Source organism: Monopterus albus, unplaced genomic scaffold (assembly GCF_001952655.1).
Source record: "Monopterus albus unplaced genomic scaffold, M_albus_1.0 scaffold130.1, whole genome shotgun sequence".
NCBI classification, from domain to species: Eukaryota; Metazoa; Chordata; class Actinopteri; order Synbranchiformes; family Synbranchidae; genus Monopterus; species Monopterus albus.
Genome location: NW_018128010.1, coordinates 476868 through 501254, shown reverse-complemented (window position 1 = coordinate 501254; position 24387 = coordinate 476868). Strand labels below are relative to the sequence as shown.

The following is a 24387-nucleotide window of genomic DNA, read 5'->3' as shown; positions in this document are numbered from 1 at the left end:
CAAAGACTAGATACTTCCTCTATGAAAAAGCACATTTTTCATGAACAAAATGAAGACAGGTAGCTTAATGAACATGCTGAAATAAAATACAAACCAGTGTGCTTTCAATATTATAAAGAAATTATGGTGTCTGTAAATCTGGGTGTTATCCTCATATTTTTGCTTATTTAGACAATTCACAATGTAGAGATTGGGTCAAGAATGGGCAGCCACTTACACTTACAAAAACAAAACAAAAAAAACACAGGAATTCCCATGTTACAGCCACACATACTCACCCTCACTCCTACAGGTAATTCAGAGTCACCAGACTAAATAATAGCATCTCAGGTTAAGACTGCTGATATAACCATATAAAATCGTTATTAATTACTTGGCAGATATAGGCATTTTGGATTGGACTTAGTAGTTTATGCAGTTCTAAGAACCTTTTTTTATTGTCATTATTCTATTGTCGTTCCATCATCCAGCAGGTGGTGGTAATGCCCCTTAATTGGCTTGCAAACCGCCAATAAACATCACAAGAAGAAGAAAACTGATGATAAAATGATAAGATCAAGTATTTTCAGTATCACATAAGCATAACAGCACTGACACTGTGTCTCTATAAGAGACAGAAGTTAAAGCGGTACATCAGGTAAAAGAGCAGCCAGGCACTGAATAGTGCACATTAACAGAGCTTGTGTATCCACTTTGTGTTGACAGGAAAATTATAGATTTCATATGGTTTAGACAGAGCCTTTAATTTAAGCTTTGAGTAATGACTTGGCTTTTGCCCTCTTACTCATATCATCTGAGTCCTGCTGTGTATATACTGGCCTCTGATCCAAGGTACTTGGTTTGGGTAACAGTATTTATCTCATAACCTGAGTCTGCTATGACACTTAAGTTGAGTGTATCATCAACGGACTGTACAATCCAGCAAGCCCAGCCCATATTTCCAGTCCAAGGACTAAAATACTCTGTGTGTTTGAATGTGTGATGTGTGCAATATAGGTTTCAGCTCCATAATGAGAGGCAGGCCTTAAAGCTGACAAAGTCCAGTTTCAGCTCTGTTTCATCAGGCAGCGGGAGTGTTGTCCAGCCTTGACAGTGAGCCTATGAAAGTGATGCATTGCAGGTGGGTTTGAATACTAAAAAGTAACGCTATTTAGTACCACTGCTGACATTCATTAATTTCTGCTAATTAAAAGTGTGCTGGGGTAAGACAAGTGATTATAGGCTTCAGTCTTTAACACAGAGCTTTTATGTACAATATGAAAACACTCTCATAATACTAAACCCTACTTGTAGATATACACATTTCTCAACATTTCTTTACTTTATCCTGCTGTTCTTATGTATTATATGATCTGGGGGACAGAAATTGAGGACAATTGGTAGAAACCACAAAATAGACAGACATTTCTAAAGAAGCATAATTGATAATGTAAGTCCAGGGGCAAAAGCAGAAGGAATAATAATTTTAAATTTGCTTTGAAAATGTCAGTCACATGCCTAAATACAAATTAGAGACTTGACCTGGGGTTCTGTGTGGTCACTGTTGCATGATGGATGACTTTTGAGCTGCAAAACACAAGGTAAATAATACTTTGTGGCACAAAAGTGAATAGGCATTAGGACAGAAACACGAGATGGCTTCACATTATTGTAGAGCTAATTTGAACAAAGAAATATACAAATGGAATAAGGTTGAGCTGAGAATTTTCATGTGAAGCAACTAAAGGTTTCTTTGTGATTTCTAGTGTAAACAATTTCAATGTCTTACCGTTTGTCTTCATTTGTGCTGGAAAATGTTCAGGAATTTCAAGGAAATGTGACTTCACATCGCTGATTGTAAGGGAAATGAGGGCATCTGTGAAGCTATTACTTAAAAAAAAGTTATGGTATTGTCATTGTGTTAATACCTAGCAAGTTATAAATAACACTTAATGGCTATCATGAAATCAAATATTATTCATTTAAGATATTTTTTAAAAGTCTGGGACAATACTGGGACTGAAGTGAGGCCTGTATTTGTCAATCTATCCTATTACCGCTGGGACAATAGTAACTTTTGAGTTGTTTATAAAAAATAAGTCTGTGGTTACAAGGTACTGCTAGTAGCTATAGCTTTATTTAGACTTCAGAGGTCTTGAATGCCAGAGGATACTGTCAAGCCTTGTGTGGATATTTAAATCAACAAAACACCAGTGTTTACAATACCCCAGTTTATAGACTTCACAGATGCTGGTCATGTCTTGTGCTTTGGCAATAGTGCAGTTGAAATCCAAATGTATAACTCTGAAATACATTTAAATATCAATTGCACATAATACCTACTCATATGATTCATTTCCACACATTATCTCCATATACAGTATTCTGAGCTGAGAAAGATTTGACAAAGGCAACAATTTGTTCACTTAAGCATTTTAATCAGGCACTTTTCTCAAAACATTTGTCTGGACAAGCCTAGAATTACATGTGTGACTATTTGGAGGAGTTTCTCTCCTCTGTGGCACCATTATACACACATTTTGAACAAACATGAAATGTAAGTGGCAGGCACAGTAACACAGTTTAATACAAGACAATACAAACAATAAGGTACCTTCATTCTCTTAAATAAGTAATTTGGCCATTGTCAAAATAGCATCCTTGAAAATTATACCAATTTAGCTTCTGAGGTCTGCCTATATAATAAATAAAAATGGTTTACAATGATGTTTTGCTTAAAATAATTGAGACTCTAAAACTGGATATTAAACAGACTACATGCTTATATAATAACTGGAAGGAGAGCAGAATCCACATTTAGGCCACAGCAGGGCTCTCTGTAGTTATTAATGCAAATTTTATTTTGTAAAAGCTGCCAAAGAACAATCATGATTGTGAATATATTTATGGCATAAGCATCATGTGAATTATGGCTAAACATGTACAATACATGGATGTCTTCTCAGTAACAAGGAAACATTCTCTGGTGGAACATTCATAAATATACACATTTTTTATTTTTCCATCATACTACATGTAACATTTTTAGTATTACTTTGAATCCACATAGTATCATTCTTTAGAGTGCTACTGAAAAGTGGGGGCAAATGTAGTCCAAAATAGCATTCATTACAGCTTGTCAGTTAATCTATACAACAAAATTCATTTGGATGGAAATTTATTCAGGGTCAAGACAGTACAGATTTAGAGCTCAAATAATGTAGCTTTAATATTTTACTGAGAAAGCGATGAGTAGACAGGACCTGCTCACATTCTCTGGAATTATTAGGAAAGCAACTTTACTCATGCAGTTGCTCAGTGTTCTCCCTCACATGAATTATTTTCACAATGCAAAATGAACAGCAGTAAGGCTCGACGTGAGAAATTAAAGCCAGGGCACCTCAAGCGCAGGTTCATTGGATGTCAAGTTACATTTTCCTTTGCAGAAAATAAAGGGAGTGTGTTAAGGACTAAGACAACTGTTCAATATTTCACATTCATGACTAATTCTTGATGCAAGATCAAACGCTGAATCTGTAGAAAATCTAACCATACAATACACTATTCTGACTGTTGTTTAATTTGTTTAAGCCAGAATGCCTCGCCTCCTCTTCTATAAATATTTACAACAGTCCTGTTACAAAAATCCCAATTCATAAAGCATTAATGAATAGCTTCATTTAAAACCACAAGGTTAAGAATTAAGAGATAAAACCAACTTACAGTACAAAAGGTATACAGTACAAGCTACAAATATACACATAATGAAATAAATTCTGAGGTTTTAGCAACTGTTGACACTTTAATGCCATTTCTTGTCAGAAACCACATGTAAGTATAAAAATATAGACAATGCTTCTGTACAAAATATTGACATCATGTATGAATCCCCATTCAAATGTGCAAATTAACACTGATCAACAGATGAATAACGAGTTGTTTTGACACACACACACACACACACACACACACACACACACAAAGGCAAACTCCATTTTGGCCTGTTAGTCATGTAGTTCATTTTACCTTCAGTTAGCACCGCAACTTCAACTATTTGGACTTCTTCATAAAAAAGAGAATAGTCTTGAAATCCTTTCAGGCTGCAGCCTCTGTGGTCATACAGTAGAATAAGTCTGGAACAGCCATAACTCCGTTTTTATTCACCCTTAAGAGTTGTCTTTAGAAATTAAATTCTCAGCTCTGCTTCCTCGCTGTGTTCCAAATTGTGTTCGGTTGTGCTGATCATGGATGCAGAGAGGCCCTGTGAGACACTGAAGGGTGTGACTGCAGGAGAACGTGCTGCCAGTGGGGAGAGAGAAGGGGAGAAACTTGGAGACATGGCAAATGAAGAGACTGATCCCTCGCTGCTGATGGGAGATCTTCGTAAAGAAGCCAAATGGGGGAACATCCTCCCTATAGCTGGCTTTGGAGGTACAGTTTTTGCCCCAGGGTGGGCCACAGAGGTTATGAGAGGTGGGGGATCAATTCTTGACTCTGCCTTTGCTTTGTGATGAAATGACCTGCGAGGATGAGGAGGAGCTGTTTCATCTTTTAAACGTGCAATTTCAGTAAAAACATTAGCTAGCGGTTGGAACTGGGGACACCAGTTTAGCAGGTAGTCCCAGTTATAGCTGCCCCTCAGTTCCTCATCACTGGCCACAATGGCTGTCAGGGAGCCATCAACAGCAGGCTTTCCATCCTCTGGAAAAGAATAGTCTTTAGGATGAGAAATGCTGAGCCCACGTCCTACACCCACATACCCACTGCTGTCATCCCTATAGACTGGCACCTGGCCAGTCAGTAAAGTACCATTTAGACTGCCCACTTTCTTCCCTTTGAACCAGTCTATGGAAGGCTCACAGGACACATCTGACAGCTGATCGGCATCCTGTTGGATTCCAGAGTCTGGACCTCGGGCAGAGATGCGCTCCTGTATGGAAGAGGAGATACTTGACACTCTAGGGTATTCATTAATCATTCTGATCTCATCGTCCTCTGCTGCCTCTGCAGAGCCACGCCCACTGGAGTGGGAGGGATCCAGGGATCCACCACGAGTGTATGGACCCCCACTGCTACTACCATGAGCAGCAGTGTATCCAGGGAGGGCCTGATGGTAAATCATCTCATCTGCTGCTATTTTAGTTTCTTCAAACTTGTGCAGCATGGTGCCTGATGTAGGTGTTCGTCCACACACTTTTTGCTCCCTTTTCTGACGTAGTAATTTAACAAAAAATAGAGCCACAGCAATAGTTATTAGTATAACAATGACCCCAAGTGAAACTGCAATGACGCTGATAATCAGCGTATTCATGTCTGTGGTAAGGCCAAAAGAAGTATGGGTCACATCTACAGTAACTTTGGCCACTGCTATGCGAGAGGTCTCCAGAGGGCTATGAGCAGTCACGTCCATTGTCATTAGACGCACCTCTCTTTTAGAGCGACTCATGTGTCTACTGTAGCTATCCATCTTTAAGGAAATGGCTCCTGTTGATTTATTGACTTCAAAGTAAGGTGAATTGTCTCGTAGAGAGTAGAGAACAATGCCATCCACACCTCCATCTTCATCTTTGGCTTGTACTTTACCTATGATCTGGCCTTTCTTTGCTCCCTCAGGCACTTCAAATGAGAACTCTGAGGAGGTGAAAACAGGATCATATTCATCCTCCCCAGTAACATAAACCTGCAATGTTACAGTAGCTGAATAGTTGCCAGCATCCATGGCAACAGCCACAAAACTGAAAGAATTTATCTTCTCAAAGTCAAAACTAGAGCGAGTCCGCACTTCTCCTGAAGTTTGGTTGATGAGGAAGGCCTCTCTTCCGTCTTTAGAGCTGTCTAACATGTAGTACTTCAGCTGTCCAAAAGCACCTCTGTCATGGTCGATTGCATGCAGCATGGTGACTAAGGCATTCTGGGGTTGGTTTTCCCTGATGCTTGCAGTTACTAATTTAAGGGGAAAGAACGGCCGGTTATTGTTGATGTCCTTCACCTCGACACTGACCGGGGCCAAAGCATAGTGCCCTTGACCATCAGTAGCTTGGACAACAATCATATGGAATGACCGTCTCTCGCTGTCCAGAGGTCTCTGCAGCTTCAGGGCTCCAGTCCACCGATCCACCTGGAAAAGCTCAGTCTCATCCCCTGAGCTTATCGAGTACTGCACCTCTCCATTGGGAGCAGAATCTGGATCTGTGGCAGACAGATGTAAGATTTCTGTCCCTGCTACTGCAGCCTCACTCAGCACCACACTATACTCTGCTCGGCTGAAAGCTGGAGGGTTGTCATTGGCATCTGAAACACTGACAAGGATAGGCACGCTGGAGCTACGTTGAGGGATTCCACGATCTGATATCACAACAGTCATATTATAACTTGGCACTACTTCAAAGTCCAGTTCACCCACCAGAATCAGGCTGCCGACCGTCTGGAAGCCCCGCCCTTCCAAGAAGCGCACACTGCTCTCAATCTGGAAGGCATTACCTGAATTTCCACTGGCAATGGCAAAATCAAAACCACAGTTGTCTCTGGACAGGTCTCCGTCTACAGCTTCTAAGGTCAGAACAGTTGATCCAGGAAGCCCATCCTCAGACACAGTGGCTCTATACTCTGACTGGTGAAAGACAGGGGTGTTGTCGTTGACGTCAGACACTTGTACCTGGACAGTGGCAATAGATGAAAGGGATTGAGTGCCCTGGTCTCGCGCCTCAATGACCACCAGGATGGAGGGATTCTCAAAGTCAAACTCTGTGTTTTGGTTGACAAACAGGGTACCTGAGAGGAAACAAAGAATATGGTCAATAAAAGTGGAACTTTATGTCAATCTCCTGTCTAGAGCTCATCAAAGATATTACCCAGAGTGGTTCACTATTAGAAGTAGCAATGAATTATTCAAATCAGTAATGAAACTTGTTAATTTTTTAAATATGGTAGCAGATTTGTTGTTGGAGGGAACATTATTTGAGGAAGAGGAATTGCATTAGAGAATAAAAGCCAGAACAGCTTGAGGCAAAAAAGGGCCTCTTTTATAACACATTTATTTTTAGATGCTATTTCAAGCAAAACATCTGAGGCAAATACAATTAAATCTGGCTTTCAGTGACTTTTAATGAACAAATTGATTAAATATTTTGCTGTGCCTGTTGCAAATATGTCCAAACCCCAAATGTGCATCCAAGTACAGCCTTAGGGGTTAACATTGTAATGAAGGATAATTAAGGGGAGTTCTAGTTAGAAACTGGTTATAAACAGCTTTAATTGTGCACGCAATTATCTTACCGTTATTTGGGTCAATGTAGAAGATGCCTCTAGATGATGACATTACTCTATATGTAATCTTCCCATTCTCCCCAGAGTCACGATCAGTGGCTGTTACTGTGATGACTGCACTGCCTGCTGGTAGGTGCTCTGATACAGTCACCTGATGAGAATATAGATATATGTATTGTATATCCATACCTGAACAATTCAGCAAACATGCCAATATGCTATACATTATGTATGCAGGTGGGAGGACAGGTGTGTAAAGGTAGCTGTACCTGATACAAGTCTTGAGTAAAGGTGGGGGCATTATCATTCACATCATCCACCAGCACAGTGAGGTTGGCCTCACTTTGATGTTTTGAGTCAGATGTGCGGATGGTCAGTGTGTACCATGTCCTTTCCTCATAGTCCAAAGGGCCAGTCAGAGACACTCCTCCTCCATAGCGATGAATTCCAAACATGCCGTGGCTGTTTGTATCCAGGTGTAGTGTATAGGAAAGAGCTGGCCCTGAGTCCACGTCATTCCCTGTAACCTGGGTGATAACTGTGCCAATCAGAGTATCTGTATGTTTGTGATAATAAGGTAGGGAGAGAGAAGAAAAGCAGACATTTACATTAGAAGCATGAAGAGACTCTTTTTGCTCTTTATTAAGAAATATCCTGTTCTGGATAATCTTGATCTAAGGGACAGGAAATGAACAGAGGAACTTGGCAACAGTTTGTTTCATAACAGGGTCAGACTTTTCTCACTGAGCTCTGCTGAGTGCGCTGCCAGGGAGTGTGATGTGAGGCTTTGTGATAAGATCACAGGACTAACTTTCACTGTGAAGCTGACTTACCCTCAGGCACATGGATCTCCCGAGGCAGAGGAATCATGGGACTGTTGTCATTGAGGTCAATGATAATCACAGTGAGGGTGGCAGACCCAGCCAGTCGCAGGGTTCCCCGGTCTGTGGCTGTAACAACAAGTCTGGTGCCACAAAATAAAATGTCCATTTTCATGAACCTGATGGCATATTGTTTCACCACCCACCCCACAAAGATCATTTCTTTTTAGCAATAAATAAGGCTCATTGTTTTGATAACTCTACACATTTACCAGTACATATTTTCAATATTAAAAAAAAGGAAATCATTTTTTTTTTAAAAATCACTATAACAAAATGTGTAAAAATAAAAAACATGAGTGAAAAAATATACCATCTGCAGGGTGAATATAATTTTTCCATAACTTTGAGTGGCTCTGGCATATGATCATTAGCTCATTTGCATTTGCTTCTAGACTTTCTTTTCTCTTTCTAAAACCGAAACTATTTTCTGAGCTATCCTTGTTAAGAGAACCTAATTTAAAGTGCAGTAGTAAGAAATGTAGAAATGCAACTGAAAGTCAGTCTAAATTGATATACTGCTTTTAAAAGTGGAAATATGCACAAGAAAAAAAAAGTAGCTTTTCCATTAAAAACAGGAACGTTGTTTGTGAGAGGCAATGAATATTATGACAGTAAGAAATATTAACAAACATTTAAACATATGTGTCAAGGGTTGAGATCAGCCAAAGAGGAACCACATGGCAGGATGTGATTAGCAACAAAGAGAAAAAGAGGAAAACTCACTTTGTTTGTGTCCAGATCTCCCGGTCCATTATGGCTGCAGTGGTGATGCTGCCGGTCAGTGGATCTATCTTAAACAAGCTACTCATGGATGATGACCTGATTGAGTAGGTCACCTGACCATTTTGACCCTGGTCCAGGTCATCTGCTGCAACCTGTGAAAATGACCACCCCACTTTGTAAATGAAAATACAGAAATATCTGCATTTGTTGTTTTAGTGTAACATGAACTAGTGAGCAAAATTGGATGTGGAAGTGAAGTCATAAAAATGGGCTATATGGCTTCAAAGTGCAAATGGTTCTATTTATTTAGGTGGGCCATTGAGAACCTGAGAGCACAGGCAAATGAACAGTTATTTCTCTACAGCACTGAAACTATCCAGATTTCTGAAGCTTGTGTGCTTTTTTTACTCTACAACTTCACACTTAAACAACAGCCAACCATAATAAACATGTGATGGGCAGGCTACTGCACCTGGATAATGGGAAAATCATAGCCTTGTGCTTCTCTAATGTAGGCTACATAGTTCTGGAGCTGGAAGCGTGGTAAGTTGTCATTAACATCCTGCAGGATTAAGTTGACAGCCATGTAGGAGCTGGAGGATGCCGTCTCAGCTTTCACCACCAGGCGGAGTTTCGGGGTCTCCTCAAAGTCAAGTCCTTCTGATTTCTCGACCCATATTTCACCTAATTCACAAAAACAGCAATGAGTCACATTGTACATCTGGAAAACCTCATTGTGTGGTGTATGTTGCCATCTCTGCATTTACCAGTAATGGGGTTAATCCCAAAAGACTGCATTCTGTTTCCACTGAAAATACTGTAGCTGATACCAGTTTGAGAGCCATCAGGGTACTGGGCCTGAGTCTGTGTTACTACTGTGCCTGTAAAATGAAATATACACTCTGTTGGAACATTTTATTTAGACTTTCACACATTTTCAAGTAAAAAGTTGAACTGTTATGATATCACTCAAACCTTTAGCAGTGTTCTCCTGCAGACTGACATCTCTAGCTGTGCGAGAGAAGCGAATCCCCCTGTAGCTCTGTTCCCTGATATAAATGATAACCACCCCCAAGGAAGACTGAGCTGGGTTGCCCTGGTCCATGGCCTGAACTATCAAAGTCCTTTGGCTTTGCGTCAGAGTCTGCAGCTTCTCTGTGGCCTGGATGTCTCCTGTCAGCGAGTTAATGGTGAATCCCCTCACAGGGTTGGCAAAACGATAGAAAACAGAACCATTAGCCCCAAAGTCTTTGTCCTCCGCCCTCATGGTAGCCAGCACTCGACGGCTAGACACACTGCTGGCTGAGATGTTTACAATAAGTGGGTCTTGAATGAAAAAGGGAGCATTGTCGTTCACATCCTGAATATAGACAATGACTTGAACAGAGGAGTTACGTGGGTTTGCAGGGGAGGAGTCGGTGGCACACACCTCAAAGGTGTAAGAGGCAGTTCTCTCTCGGTCTAGGGGTGTTGCTGTCATAATGCGGCCTGTGTTCTCATCTATGATGAACATGCTCTGGGAGCCACGGCTCAGAAAGTACAGCACCTGGCTGTTGGGGCCCTGGTCCAGATCAATGGCTTTCACTTCCAGGACCAGTGACCCAATGGGAACATCTTCTGAAACATCTGCAGTGTAGCTGCTGCTCTGAAACTGGGGGCTGTGGTCATTGATGTCCAGAACAATCACCTCCACAGTGGCAGTGCTGCTGAGGTGTGGGTGGCCCTGGTCCTGAGCTGTGACAATTAGCATGTACACAGCCCTCTTTTCTCGATCCAGAGGCCTTGAAGTGGACAGCACACCTGACCGTGTGTCCAAGCGGAAGTCCCCAGATGGATCTCCAGCTGCAAGGAAAGCAGTGGCAAATGGCTTTCTGAGTAGCAACACTACCCCCACAGAGTTATAAACATATAAAATTGTAGCAGTTGAGCTGACTGTTTTTCAGACTGACTGGCAAGAAAAACCTCTTACCTGTAATTCTATAGTTTATGTCCCCACTGACTCCTGCATCTGGGTCAGTGGCTCTGAGGGTGAATAGAGGCAATGCCTCCAGGTTTTCAGGTACCTCTATGCTGTAGTAGAGACGTCCAAAGACAGGAGGATTGTCATTCTCATCTAGCACTCTGATTCTCACAGTAGCTTTAGCATAGTTGGGTGGAAGGCCTCCATCTTTTGCATAAACTGCCAAAATAGAAGAGAGATACACAAACCAATGGCCATTTAAGATAATGAATGCCACTCTATTAATTTATATTACATATCTATTATGGCATGTCATAAATAGCCATGTTTCATCTGTGATTGTGTAGGACAACCAGGGAAGTACCTGTCACAGTGTAGTACTCCTGGAGCTCCCGGTCCAGCTGCTTAGTGGTGGTTATGACACCGGTCACTGGGTTGATGCTGAAACCTTTCTCTGAGATACCACCATATGCCACCTGTCCATTGGTTCCTACAGTAAAATATAGATAGTGACTATGCTTTATCTCAAAAATGGACCCCAAAAAAATTTAAACCACTAACAGAATGTCACCAAAGCTTCCTATGACCTGTAAATACTTGATAAAAACAGCAGTTTTGATTTATCCTGCTAATAGCTTTGTATACTTATTTGCTTGTCATTAGTTTTGCAGTCTAAGCATCTGGCAGCGACGGCCCTCCCTCACATATCTGGACACCAGATTGCATGTTAGCACAGAGCAGTCTGGCAACTTTACCTGTTTACTTCACTAATTGCTTTTGGAGAGAGTGTTTATAATCCTTCTGGTTAATGTACGTCTGACTAAGTCCATGAGAATGTGCACTTTATGTTCCAACCCCTACACTCCTGTGTAGTCCTCAATTAAAAACAACTTAATATCTATAATGTGAACTCATGCTGAGCACATGAAGGCAGAGAGCACATTCATTTTTGTTTGTCTTAACTGATAAAGCAGCACACTATCTGTTAAGACATAATCCACACACACATACTGTACATACAGCATGATTTAGGTAATCTGGAGTCCAAAAGATAACTACGTGTCTTCGTTAAAACCAGAAATGTTTGTTGAAAAGTTTTAGATGTCTAGGTTGCATGCACATTTTGTGTAATCAGCATTTCTATGATTAGATTTCAACAAGTAATTACAGTAGAACCTGTTTCACATCAAAGTATAGTTGTTTAAATGACATAGAAACAAAGGTTATGGTAACATAGATGTCTAAACATCAACTGTCACCAGATGTGGCACAGTTTTTACTCAGTTGTATTTTAAATGGCAAATTATCACATCAGTTCTCATTTGGAATGCATTGTTGGTTAAAAATTCTGATTACATGAACAGAAGCTGCAGTAACTAAGTGAGTACATGTTGTAGACTTCACCTTCATCCAGATCAGAGGCGGACACTGTCAAGACACTAGTTCCTGGAGGTTGGTTCTCAGAAATCTGGGCGTTGTACTGGCTCTCTTCAAACCATGGCACCTCATCATTAACATCAATCACATGTACACACAGCAGCTGGCTTGATGTGTGCTGGGGTATCCCATGATCTTCAGTGATTATTGTGAGGTTAAAGATGTCTAGCTCCTCACGGTCCAGAGGTTTGAAAATAGACAGAGAGCCTGTAACGAGAAGAATCAGGGGCGAAATGTGAGAAGAGATCGCCTGTGTGTATGTCTGTGCGGGTGAACTTTATTACAGCCTGTTTCACACAGGCAGTTACACAGGACAGCTACAGTACAAAAGCATGTTATCAAAGGCAATAAAACACCACCTTCCACAGTGGTGTGTAGTCAAGTGATTTAAAAAGCAAGTGTAAAAAGTTGCCGTGTGAGGGCCAAATCAGAGCTGATCTCCTTCACACGCACAGCTTTGCCTACCTGAGTGCTACCACCACCATTGCTGGCCACAGTTTACACGAGTTTCTGCTTGAGAATGCCGCAGCCATTCAGAAGAAGCAATAAACACAGTCTCTAGACACGCAACAGCCAGACTTGTCGTGCTCCGTAGAAATTAGGGGCACCCTTGGCATTTCATCATCTTGACCTAAAAGGGTAGAGCTTGCACTGATTCAATTTCAGTTTCATGACTTCAAATGAACTGCAACCGTTAAAGAAAAAAGGGACCAGGGCTGTTTTGATTTTAACATTTTTAGTGCATGTTTTTCGCTTTGTATCTTGTTAGCACTGAGATAACTTCCCCCTAAGCTTTTAATCTGGTAGGAGTTACTGTCTGGAATATTTTCACCTAATTTGACTCCTCTGTGATCCCTGGTCACTGATAACATATGGGCTGAAAAAAGACAGTGGGAAACAGGGGAATGTTTTTATTTTGAATGTTTTCAATTCCATCAACTAAAGCTTATATGGGGTTTGTGGCGCCAACACTTGGATTGCAGTATGAGGGTTAGCTGAGGTTGCACAGACAACAGAAGCCATTTATCAACATTTGATGTGTTAATCCCTGAAAGGGGTTGTCTTCTGCAGAGACATAATTCACCATATCACCAGTGCACTCTCCCTTTGCTCCAAAAGTGAAATTAATGATCTCTCATCTGACAATGAGTGATGAAAATGTGTCTCACCCTGTGACTTCATAGATTACTAACAACAGCTTGACAGTTCTGTCTTTTGTGGGTAGAAGCAATGCCAAAGTAATAAAAAGAGAGTGTGCAGAGATAGTCCCAGGTCTCTGGTCACTGATCCCAAAACAGGAGCAAACCAGGTGCTCAAAAGATTAACTCTGTCATTATTCTAACAAATAACCAGAGTGCATGAAAACACTTCAAGATGAGTGTACATACTGGGCTGAAGCCTAAATGACATGCATGACAGACACTGAGTGCTTCCATCACTGAGTTATTCCAAGAAGCATCCTGCTTGGTGACTTGAACGAGGAGGTGGAGCCAACATCGACACGTGTCTCAAACATCACAACAAAGCCCACGGGACCAAATAGCCCAAGGTCAGTTTTGACTAAGCGACAGAGTCTCATATAATCACACAAACACATCTGTGCATGCCTACACTCACACACACACACAAAAGCACACTAGTATACACATAAACATGCGTAACTGATCCCCTCTCTAATGGTTCCCAGAAGCCCGACCAGGAGGTTCTTTGGTCTTTCATGGGAATAGATCCACAATAACAGATGATGGGTTGTGTGCGTGTGCTTGTGCACTTACAGTATGTGTGTATGTGTGTGTGCAATATTTGGCAGGCTGTTCTGTCTGTCTGGCCTCCAACTAAGAGAAATAAGTCATGAAAGGTGAAGCAAGAATTGTGGTGTATTTAGAAGTAAGCGAAGTATTACAAGAGTTTGTGTGTGTTTATGGAGGGGGAGGTTTGGTGATTGTGGTGGTGCGGTATGTGGAAGCACAGGGAAAGGTGAGCACACATACAATGCAAAATAATATTTAGAGGTGGCACAAATGTTTAAAAAGTCCATGAAATGACCCAAACAGAGTTGAACACATACAGATTTGCTTGTTCACTTGAACTGAAAATGTTTCAGCTTGATCAAAGGATTTGCATGACACAGTAATGCTTAGCTGCTGAAATTCCTAACAGGTGCTGGAAATACACAGAGAACAAGATGGCAATTCTAGTGTTATTTATATGAAGAAACAGGACCAAAAAGAAGTGAGCCTGGTGAAAAACAAGCCACTGAGAGTCCAAAAAGACCTTTTCTGATAATATCTTGAAAATGGATTTTAGTCATTTGTTATTTGCAATTGTAAAAAAAAAAAAAAGCCACTATTTCATTCTAACGTGATAAATTTACTGTATACTGCTAATGTACTGTGTGTATCACTTTTATCCAGAACTGCATGTACAGTGCATGTGCTCAGATGTATGACTTATGCAATGCCATTACCCAACAGAATATGAGTGCTTTTGCAATACCTCCAATTATATTCAGTGACACTATTCTTTAAATGATTCGTTTCAACAACAACAGCAATATCTGGCAGCCACAGTATAGTTATGTTTAATAAAAGACTAACTTTGGTTAGTAAAAATTCACACTAATTGTTGGGCATGATGAGATGCAAACTGGCCTGTTAGTATTTACTCTATGTCACCATCCATCACCAATTCTCCACTATTAACTTGTGCCTTACAACACAGAGCACACACTACCTCCTGCACTGGCACTTGGCTGGACTTACCAGTGTTGGGGTTGAGGTTGAATGTTCCTCCAGTGTTTCCTGATTGGATGCTGTAGGTCACTCTGCCATTCTCGCCTTGGTCTGCATCTCTGGCAATGACATACAGCACCACAAAGCCCACTGGCTGGTCCTCCATCACGCTGACAGCTGTTGGCGAGCTGAACACTGGTGGATTGTCATTCTCATCAGTTACATACACCCTTGCCGTGACAGAACCCCAGCGCCTCTGGCTGGCATCAAGGGCAGAGTCTGTTGCCTTTACAACCAGTATCAGGTTGGAAGTAAGCTCATGGTCCAGCTCCTGACCCAAGGAGAGAACACCAGTGAAAGGGTTGAGGGTTAGTAGGCCAGGGGTGTTTGGCCACTGCTGGAGAATGGAGTAGCTCAGTTCACTGTTGGGCCCACTGCCGTCCTTATCTATGGCCTGGAAAGTATAGATGGAAGAGCCAGTCTCTATGCTCTCAGAGATGACGATGGTGATGGGGTCTTCAGGGAACTGAGGGGCGTGGTCATTGCTGTCCTCTACAACAATGTCCAGGTGGACCAAGGTGCTGCTAGGAGGGGCTTGAGAGAAGTCATCTACCTCAATCTGCAGGGTGTAGCGTGCATCTTGTTCATAGTCAAGAGGACGAGCCAGGTACACATCTCCCGTCAGACGGTCCACGACAAAGGTGCCATCTCGATCCGTACCCCCAACCACCGTGTATGTCACCTCTCCTTTCTCTGGGTTTTCTTCATCATAAAGGCGGACTGAACCAACAACAGAACCGGGCTTGGCCTCTTCAACAGAGTTGAACGTTACGACAAGTGAATTGATCTTAGAAGTAGGTCTGTTAATGCTGAGAACCTGCAATAAAGAAAAACATTGCATGTGTATTTGAGGACAGAGCAAGATGACAATAGATCTGATACTTCATTTAGATGCCCAGTGGCAACTTAAGTTTACAATTTTCTATAAAAAGAATCAAAATATTTCATGCATTTCAGGAAAAGCAAAAGCAGATTTTGTAAGCTCAACTTTCTTGCACTGCATGTGCTCACTGGGAATAAATGAAACCAGTTACATGAGGTTTTTATAGACTTGAGTATCATGCCTGCTAGCATTAATCACTATCTGATATGTATGTTGCTGCCAGGAAAAACAACAAATGACAAAAGCTGCACAATCAGAGGAGGAAATGGTGAGAGGGGTCATATTACTGGACTGTATATAGCTTCACACTTCCTTCAAGGGGTAGATCAAGCATCTTCAACATTATTAAATGAAGAGAACCATAAGTAAAACTGTACATAACACAGTTTCAAAAGAAATGTTTTTGTTTTGTTTTTCTTTTTTGAGACAAGCATGGACTGAGAACGTATAAGCAGCTGTAAAAGGGAAAGGGAGAAGGAACAACTGTTGCTCAAATTTTCAGCAGCATTACTGACAGTGTTTAGTAAGATGAAGAGGTGACCTGGATCCTCAGTACTGGATCCTACAGTGCAGTTCCTACAGTAAGTGGGCACTCAAAAATATGCTGTGTTTATAGTAAAATCAGTTCCGAGTTAGATGAAAAAGGAATATTCCTGAAAAAAACTGTTTATATGGCAACTGTATTTTCTAGGAACCTAAACATTTACCTTCCTTCCTGGATTCTTCCATTTTGTCCATTTTTTGTATTAAATATTAAGTGAATTACCTTCAGAGCTGTGTTCTATATTGTAGTCCTGCCGCTCTTTGATAAAAAAAAGGCTACTGTATTAAAAAAAGTGAGTATGACCTTGATTAGAACAGTCTACAGCTGGGCCTCATCACAAGCCAGCTGGGAGCATTTCATTCAGGCCCACTTTTCCATTGCAGATAGAAATTCCTCTTTTGAAAATTCACAGGGGAAGAAAAGGGAGGGGATGGGAGGGAAGCTTGTCAGAAGTGAGGCTGATATGTCTACAACTAGTCTGAGGGGCCCAGAGACATGGATCCTCTCAGCCCTGAGTCTATTCTTTGATATTAAATAGGTGTGTAGTGAGGGTGTTTGCTGGCTGGTCTCCAGTGGAAGCCTGACCTGAATGGTGAGGGAGCAGGAGGTGCTGCGAGGGGGCAGTCCTCTGTCAGTAGCTGTCACCATCAGAGTGTACTGGGCCCGCTCTGAATGGCTAAGAGGGGATGATGAACGCAGCTCACCAGTGTTTGGATTCAAAGAGAAACGCTCAGCCCTGGGACCTAAAGGAAACAGAGTTTAACTGGAGATGTGTGTGGGAAGGCTACAGTAAATATACAAACCCAGCAAATCTGTTGTAGCAGTTTGTCACCATTAAATCAAAGCCATTTTCAGATAGAAGTGACAGATGTTGCAAATCAGTGTCATTTGTTTACTGTATTTGCATGCACTTTTCAATGATACACAGTTACAAAGTGCTTTAAACTAAAAGAACAATGTTAAGCACGCCTAAATAGCAAGGATACAACACTGGAAAATAAATACAAAAACAACAATAACAAAAAAAAATATGTTTAAAAAATACAAAACAATAAAACAACAATAAGCCCGTCAAGGTGTCCTGATATACATCATTCTCTTCATCAAATATCAGGACACCTCACTGAGAATTACCAGTTTCTTAAACCACTCTGTGGAGCTTACTTACACACACGTAATAAATGTTTTAGTAATTAGTTAGCACATATAAGATCTCTCCTCACTGCCCGCAGATACTGTACTATACCTGACAAAGAGTAGATTATGGTGCCATTCTCCCCTTCATCGGGGTCTTTGGCTTGCAGTGTGCTCAGTAAATAACCAGAAGACTGACCTTCTGTCACCTGTGGGTGGAAAAAAAAATAGATAGCACTAAAGCCATGAAAAGCAATTTGTTTTCTTGTTGTCTGTGTTTCTAGTCTTGTGACATACCTGTATGATGAAGTTTTTGCCTGACTGGCTTTGGGTAAAAACAGGGTCATTGTCGTTGTCATCCAGGACAGTGATGAAGGCTGTGCCTGTGGCACTTCGTGGGGGTGACCCTCCGTCTTGTACCACCACCAGCAGCTGGTAACTAGACTGTTGCTCTCTGTCCAGAATCATCTTTGTACTGATCTCACCTACGGAGAGAAGGGGGTGGATGATACTTAGCTATATTTTGCCATGGCACTATTCTGTAACAGTAGAATACTGATGAGAGACTTAAGACTCTGCAGGTTGTGATCAATGAAACACAGGTAATAGATGTGCACAGTGTGCAGATGTGCATGTGCACACACACTCTCTCATACCCCAAATAAAGAAATTTTGAAAGGTTGGCAGATGCTGTAGAGACACAACTCAGCCAGAAACAGATCACAAATCATAGTCTGAGTTCTACCCAAAGACTAACAGGCTCAGCAGGCCAATTAGAGCCCAGCGAGATGCTTGGTGCTGCTGTCATGATCATCTGACTAATTTATGATAGTGGGGAAGAGACAACTGTCATCTGTCATCTATTAGAGACGACTCAGTGGATTGAATAAGCACTGATGTGAGTTTTTTTTCTACAAACAATTTCAATTTTTTTGATGAAACAATAAAAATGTTTGATGTGATATCATGATAGCTTGTTTTTCTTTTCCATAGAAATGAGCGACTTGCTGTTATTTCGGTTTAGTTTTGGTGTGTGCGCACTCTAGAGAAAAATATAACTAGTGTAAAAAACTGATCATTTTGAATGTTTGGATCAGGCATGATCTAAATTGATTTGAGGACATATTTCACATAATCTAAAAAAAGAAAATTTAGCAAATAATATTAGGAGTGATGCTTTTCAGCAGCTTTATTAGAGCACAATAAGGCAGTCGGCAAAAAAAAAAAACAACCCACCACACCATTCAATCCACATTGTTGCTTTAAGACAGCAATCCAATAAACCAGCTGTGACTGCTGCTGTGATTAAACTTAACACATAAAAATTTCAATTAACCTGTGTGAGTGTTTATCTGGAAGTGGCGGTCAGGGTGCAGGAAGCGATAGCTGAGGCGTCCATTAAGTCCACTGTCTCGGTCTGTGGCCGACACATGACCGAAGCCTGTTCCTGCAGGCAGGTTTTCTCTCACAGCCATGAAGACCTTCTCCTGCGTGAGCCGAGGAGAGTTGTCATTCTCATCAGTCACTGATATCCGCACCGTGGCACTGCCTGTCTTCTTTAAATGCCCATGACCTGCACTGGCCAGCACTGTTAGAAGATACATGTCCTTGACTTCTCTATCTAGGGCACTCTTCACAAAAAGCCACCCACTGTCTGCAGCAATACCAAACCCTGCAGCATCTCCATCTGGACGCAGGTGATACACTAAGGCACTGAAGTGAGCTGAGCCAGAGGTTTCTCTGCTCAGAGCTCTGACTTGCAGGAAGCGTGTGTTTATCGGAGTCCCTTCTTTTAGTTCCACACGGTAGGTGAGTGTATCAAACACAGGTCCCTGGTCATTCTCTGCCTGGACATGAACCACAAGCATGAAGGTAGCACTAAGTTGCGGTACTCCACTATCCTTGGCAATAACCTGGAGGTCATAACGGGGAGTGTTTTCATAGTTGAGGCTCCCCACCAATCGGATCTCTCCACTGCTGCGCTCTGTGCTGAAGGTCCTCTGGATTCCACTTGGAGAAGAAAGGTCAAAGGTGAGCTGTCCATTAACTCCAGAGTCTTTGTCCTCAGCTTGGACCCGATATACAACTGTGCCTATTTCTGTGTGCTCTGGCAGCAGCAAGGATTCCGAGGAGGCAGGCAGAAAAATTGGTGGGTTATCGTTGACATCTGCAATGGTAATGTGGACACGAGTCTGGCCAAAGGCAGGGGGGTTGCCATTGCGGGCCTGCACTTCCAAATCAAGAGCTGACAGCGCTTCATGATCCAGAGGCAGGCTGGTCCTTAGGGCGCCAGTGTCAGTGTCCACTGTAAAGTAGCCTGTGGGGTCTCCAGAACTGATGGCATAAGAAATATCTCTAGAGGTGCCTGGAAAGAGAGAAAGATGACGAAAACCAGAGACACATCATGGCTGAGGAGGCAAAGCACTTAAGAGTATATGCCAAAGATATCTTTTTTTTTATTTTCATAACTGTAACAGAATCCTAAAAATGAATATATAAACAAAGTTGTGAAATGAAATTGTTATTTCAGAACTAGCTGTGTGTAGAGGCCTGACGCCTATTTGTACAAGTGTTGCATGCTTTTCAACACAATCCAGTGTAACTGATACTGAACTGTTCCACACGACCTGGGGGACTCAAATTTAGTGAATGAGTGAGTACAGTAAGTGACAAAGAAGAAGGAGAAGGGCATGTGTCCTCACCTGTTTTACTGCTGGCCTGGACGACGCCTACGACTGTCCCCCGCAGGACATCCTCTGACACAGTGAAGTAGTACTGAGCCTGTTCGAACACAGGTGGTGCCACCAGACCTGCCACGATGCTAATGTTGACTCTGGCATTGATGATGGTGCCCAGACCACCACCATCCTGAGCAGAGATTACCATGGGAATGACAGAGTTGGCCTTCCCATAGACAGACCTAGACAGGGAGATAACACCTACAAAAAAGGTCGCAAACACAGGTCAAACTGGATATATTTATATCACACATTACAAATCATGTAAGACAATAATGTGATCAAATTGCAGGAGGAAAATGCAGGATAAAATCAATCAGTTCCTTAAATAATCGAAATCTTGAAAAGTATTTGTGCCAACCTGTGTCTTTGTTGAGCGTAAAGTATGGGGAGCCCCCACCAGGGACCGTTTTGTATGTAATTCTGCCATTCTCGCCTGAGTCTGGGTCATGGGCCGTCACTCTGACAACAGATGTCCCAGGGGCGCTCTGTGTGCTCAGACTGACAGCATAGCTTACTGGGTAGAAGGTAGGTCTGTTATCATTAATGTCGACCAGATCTACCTTTACATAGGCTACTGAACTCAGTCCACCCTGCAGAGGAAACAAAAAGCCCTTTTGTAATACCTTTATATACACTAAATCGTGAACAGAAAAACCATACCTGAATGCAGGATTGTGGCCACATTAATAGTGCAAGTTAAAACCAGCAGTAAATTTCAGTGTAGAGCATACCCACTAAAATATAGTCCCAGCAGGTTTGTCCAGGAATACAGATTGATAGTTTCCCTCTGGAAAGCACAATATGTCATGACCCATGGAGGGTGAGAGTGCTTGCTGCAACTGAACAATCAGTTTCATAGTCTTCATTTACAGAAACTACAGTGCAGGCTTTTCGTTTAGACCAGGTGGCAAAAATGAGGGAGGCAGCAGTCCAGCTTGTTCAAATATTAGTGCCTGCCAGTTTAGGCATTTCTCCATCTGACTGCTTTAACATGGGCACAATAATATTCTTTTGCTTTTAGCTGTTTACTTGTTTATAGGTCTTATTTGGCATAAACAGGATGCTATACTAACTTTTGAGAAAGTCTGCCATGGAGACACATTCAAACTTAAATAGTTTTACTTGGCGCAGAACAAAGACTTTCTGCATAGTTGGTGATGTCTTTGCTCACCTGTCTGTATGAAAAGAATGGCTGTTGTGTTTATGACTAGAACGGCTCAGTACATTCATATTGAGCATTATTTCAGAGTGAGGTGGCTCACCCCATCCATTGCAGTAACAGTAAAGTCGAAGCTGGCTGGGCCTTTATCTCTGTCTAATACACCATTAGTGCAGATCTGGCCAGTCTCCTTGCCAATGGTGAACTGAGAGGGGACAGCACTGTTAATGCCAGAGCCAAGGGAGTAGGTAATGGAACCAAAGGAGCCGCCATCTGCATCTGTCGCAATCACCTGCAGAGAAGAAAACATGCTATTGTTTAAACATTCCAACACTGTGAGTTAAAAATTTAAATTTATTAAGTTAGAAGGGAAATATCTTGCTAATAAACACAGCAGTTTCCACATTCATTACTAATATTACTGTCAAGCCACAGCAGTTCATATCTAAATTCTAAGAGTGATGTCAAACCTCAAGCTGAAACAAGAGCACCACACCATTTTGAAAGTATCTTTGGACTTGTTCTTTGATGTGTGTTTGAGCCAGAGCATGAGCCAAACAGACCCTTTGGCAGAAAGGTGCTCAGAGGGAAGGTAGGGGGTTGGAGGGAAGGAGGATGGCTTCTACAGACTCTGGGAGGGCTGCCAGCAGGAAAACTGCCTGCTTCAGGAGTGGCGTCTGTCTGCATAGGACAGTGACAGGGATGGCAGGGGAACAGTGGGATACCACACAGTGCAGCGCATTATAACCTAACGTAATTCCCCACTTGTGGTCTGGTTTTAATAATGCCGCACATCAACAGAAAGTTGGAACCGCTGGAGCTATAAAAGCAGCTCACAAGCCATCAGCCAGGGAGCCGACTCAATTACTATAGGATCTCCAAGGACAGCGCAAGGCAAACAGACCAATCAGATGGAGCCCCTAGGTACCGCTAGCATAATTGTTTGCAAGTGTTAGCTCTGGATCACAGTTGGCAAGCGATTACAGTAGAGTTAAACCTCACCAATTGATTAGAATGCTTATTCTTATAAATGGATCCTTTTAAGAAAGTACTAACTGGAAGAAAGAAGCTCATATCACGCTCTGGTGCTTTAATACTCAGCAGCAGGGAGCCTGCTACGTTTAATACAGAGTAGTCATTGGGAACATTGCCAAGAAAAATAATGCAAGCCATGCTTATCATCAAAAGTTGACTTTTAAGATGGCATTGGTATGAGTGCAAGTAGATGGAAATCATTAATTTAAGGTGATGAAGGTTTGGCAGTGGTAATTCAGGCTCCAACCCCTTCCTGAGCAGATGGCAGACGGGGGACTCAGTAGACAGCATGCCCTGCACTCTTGACTGTAACTCCTAACAGAGGGTGACTGGAGTGTAGGAGTGAGGGAGTTGTAAAGTTGGCACATATGCAAGCCAAAAAGAAGAATAATAAACCACATGTGGAAACGGGAAACCAAGAGCAATACAAGAACGCTACTCAATCTTCTAACACAGAGAGGCTTGCAGCTTACTGTAATATTTTATCACTTTGCAGGAGGACAAGTGTCAGAGTGTGTCAGCTGCAGGGAACGTTGAAGTAGCATTTTAGCACAAATAGCTAGGTCTTGTAAAAAAAAAAAAAACTTTTAAAAGCCAGCACAAATACTACAAACATTTCCAAAGTGTTATATGAATATACAGCACATCCTCTCTTGTTACTGATCCATTCATGACAGGCACTGGATGCATTTGAAAAGACTAAATTCTGCTTTCCATTTCAGCCACAATCATCCATAAAAACATTTGCACAAGTACAAAAAACATCACATACTGCATACAAAGCATGCATTTACTGTATGAAGGCTGAACACACAACTCACGCAGATTTGAGTGCAGTGGTACAATGCAGTGTGTCTTAATGAGATACTGAGTGGTTTGTGAAGAATGAGTTTAGTAAAGACTGGGCACTGAGTGATGTGTACTTCATGAAATAAATGTACATGAGAAGAATCCGGTGATCTAATAATTACACATTTCCCAGTGCTCCAAGTACTGCATAAGGTGGTAAAGATATTTACAGTTTGAAAACCTGAAAAGATGTTCCACGAGTTCAGTGTGCAACTTTTTGGGGGAATGTACTGTAAGATAAAGAACCACACAATCACATTTTCATAAATCCTCACCACTGTATGTCAAATGCCTGAAGCACTCAGTCCATTTTAGAATCTGTAGAGACTGTGATTCCACTTCCACTCTAATTTATAGGTTAATAGCAGAATATCGGTGTCATCTTTCTGGAATAAAGAGGCTTGTCTGTCCAGGAAATTATAATTTGCCAGCTGCCCCGTATGAAATGACATACGAAGTCGTATGCAAATGAAAAATGAGCAGACAATTAGTCAAAACCACAAACCATGAACCTTGAGAGATGAGGTTACCCTAACACAGTGTGGCCTCTGGCATCAACATTTCTTCCATAAATGTCTGATAAAAAAAAGGTTAGGATGAATCAAGTAGAAATCTCAACAGTTATAACAAGATTCTCACAAAGTCTTGAGTAAAGACTGAAGCTTGCTTTGGGTATTCAGCTACAATGTCACATCCATTATTCATCTGAATATTATACACTTGTACACTTCTTTATTTTCCATTTCAAACATCACTGTTAATCTTCATTCTTTTATTAACATAAGTTATAACATAATTCACATGCAGTAAGTAAATTAAGATTACAACCTCCTCTACATGGACATACTGTAATTTTTTTAAGTGACATATTTGTAACTAGAAGGTAATTTAAGATATGGCCCTTCACTGCTTTATCGTATCCATCTAGACATAGATATGAGGGGCCTTTCTTTCCCACTAGCTTTTTACTACAGTGTATAGGTATTTCACAAACTCTCTAT

At 41.6% G+C, this 24387-nt stretch overlaps 1 protein-coding gene across 1 annotated transcript in view; it reads right to left on the bottom strand.

The window, feature by feature from the left end:
* Positions 1–2425: 2425 nt before the first annotated feature.
* The window catches only part of LOC109967490 (protocadherin-16-like), a 76225-nt gene continuing 54263 nt past the window's right edge, over positions 2426–24387 (bottom strand). Inside the window, exons 3-21 of the mRNA XM_020613093.1 lie at positions 21606–21794; positions 20702–20933; positions 20305–20541; positions 18939–19967; positions 17900–18087; positions 17715–17811; positions 17054–17211; positions 15012–15858; positions 12217–12456; positions 11177–11302; positions 10822–11031; positions 9828–10694; positions 9620–9733; positions 9325–9536; positions 8853–9004; positions 8079–8209; positions 7515–7801; positions 7255–7396; positions 2426–6750 (exon numbers count right to left, since the gene is read on the bottom strand). Coding sequence (XP_020468749.1) covers positions 4166–6750; positions 7255–7396; positions 7515–7801; positions 8079–8209; positions 8853–9004; positions 9325–9536; positions 9620–9733; positions 9828–10694; positions 10822–11031; positions 11177–11302; positions 12217–12456; positions 15012–15858; positions 17054–17211; positions 17715–17811; positions 17900–18087; positions 18939–19967; positions 20305–20541; positions 20702–20933; positions 21606–21794 — 8043 coding nt within the window. The 3' untranslated portion in view covers positions 2426–4165. The remainder of the gene's footprint in view (positions 6751–7254; positions 7397–7514; positions 7802–8078; positions 8210–8852; positions 9005–9324; positions 9537–9619; positions 9734–9827; positions 10695–10821; positions 11032–11176; positions 11303–12216; positions 12457–15011; positions 15859–17053; positions 17212–17714; positions 17812–17899; positions 18088–18938; positions 19968–20304; positions 20542–20701; positions 20934–21605; positions 21795–24387) is intronic.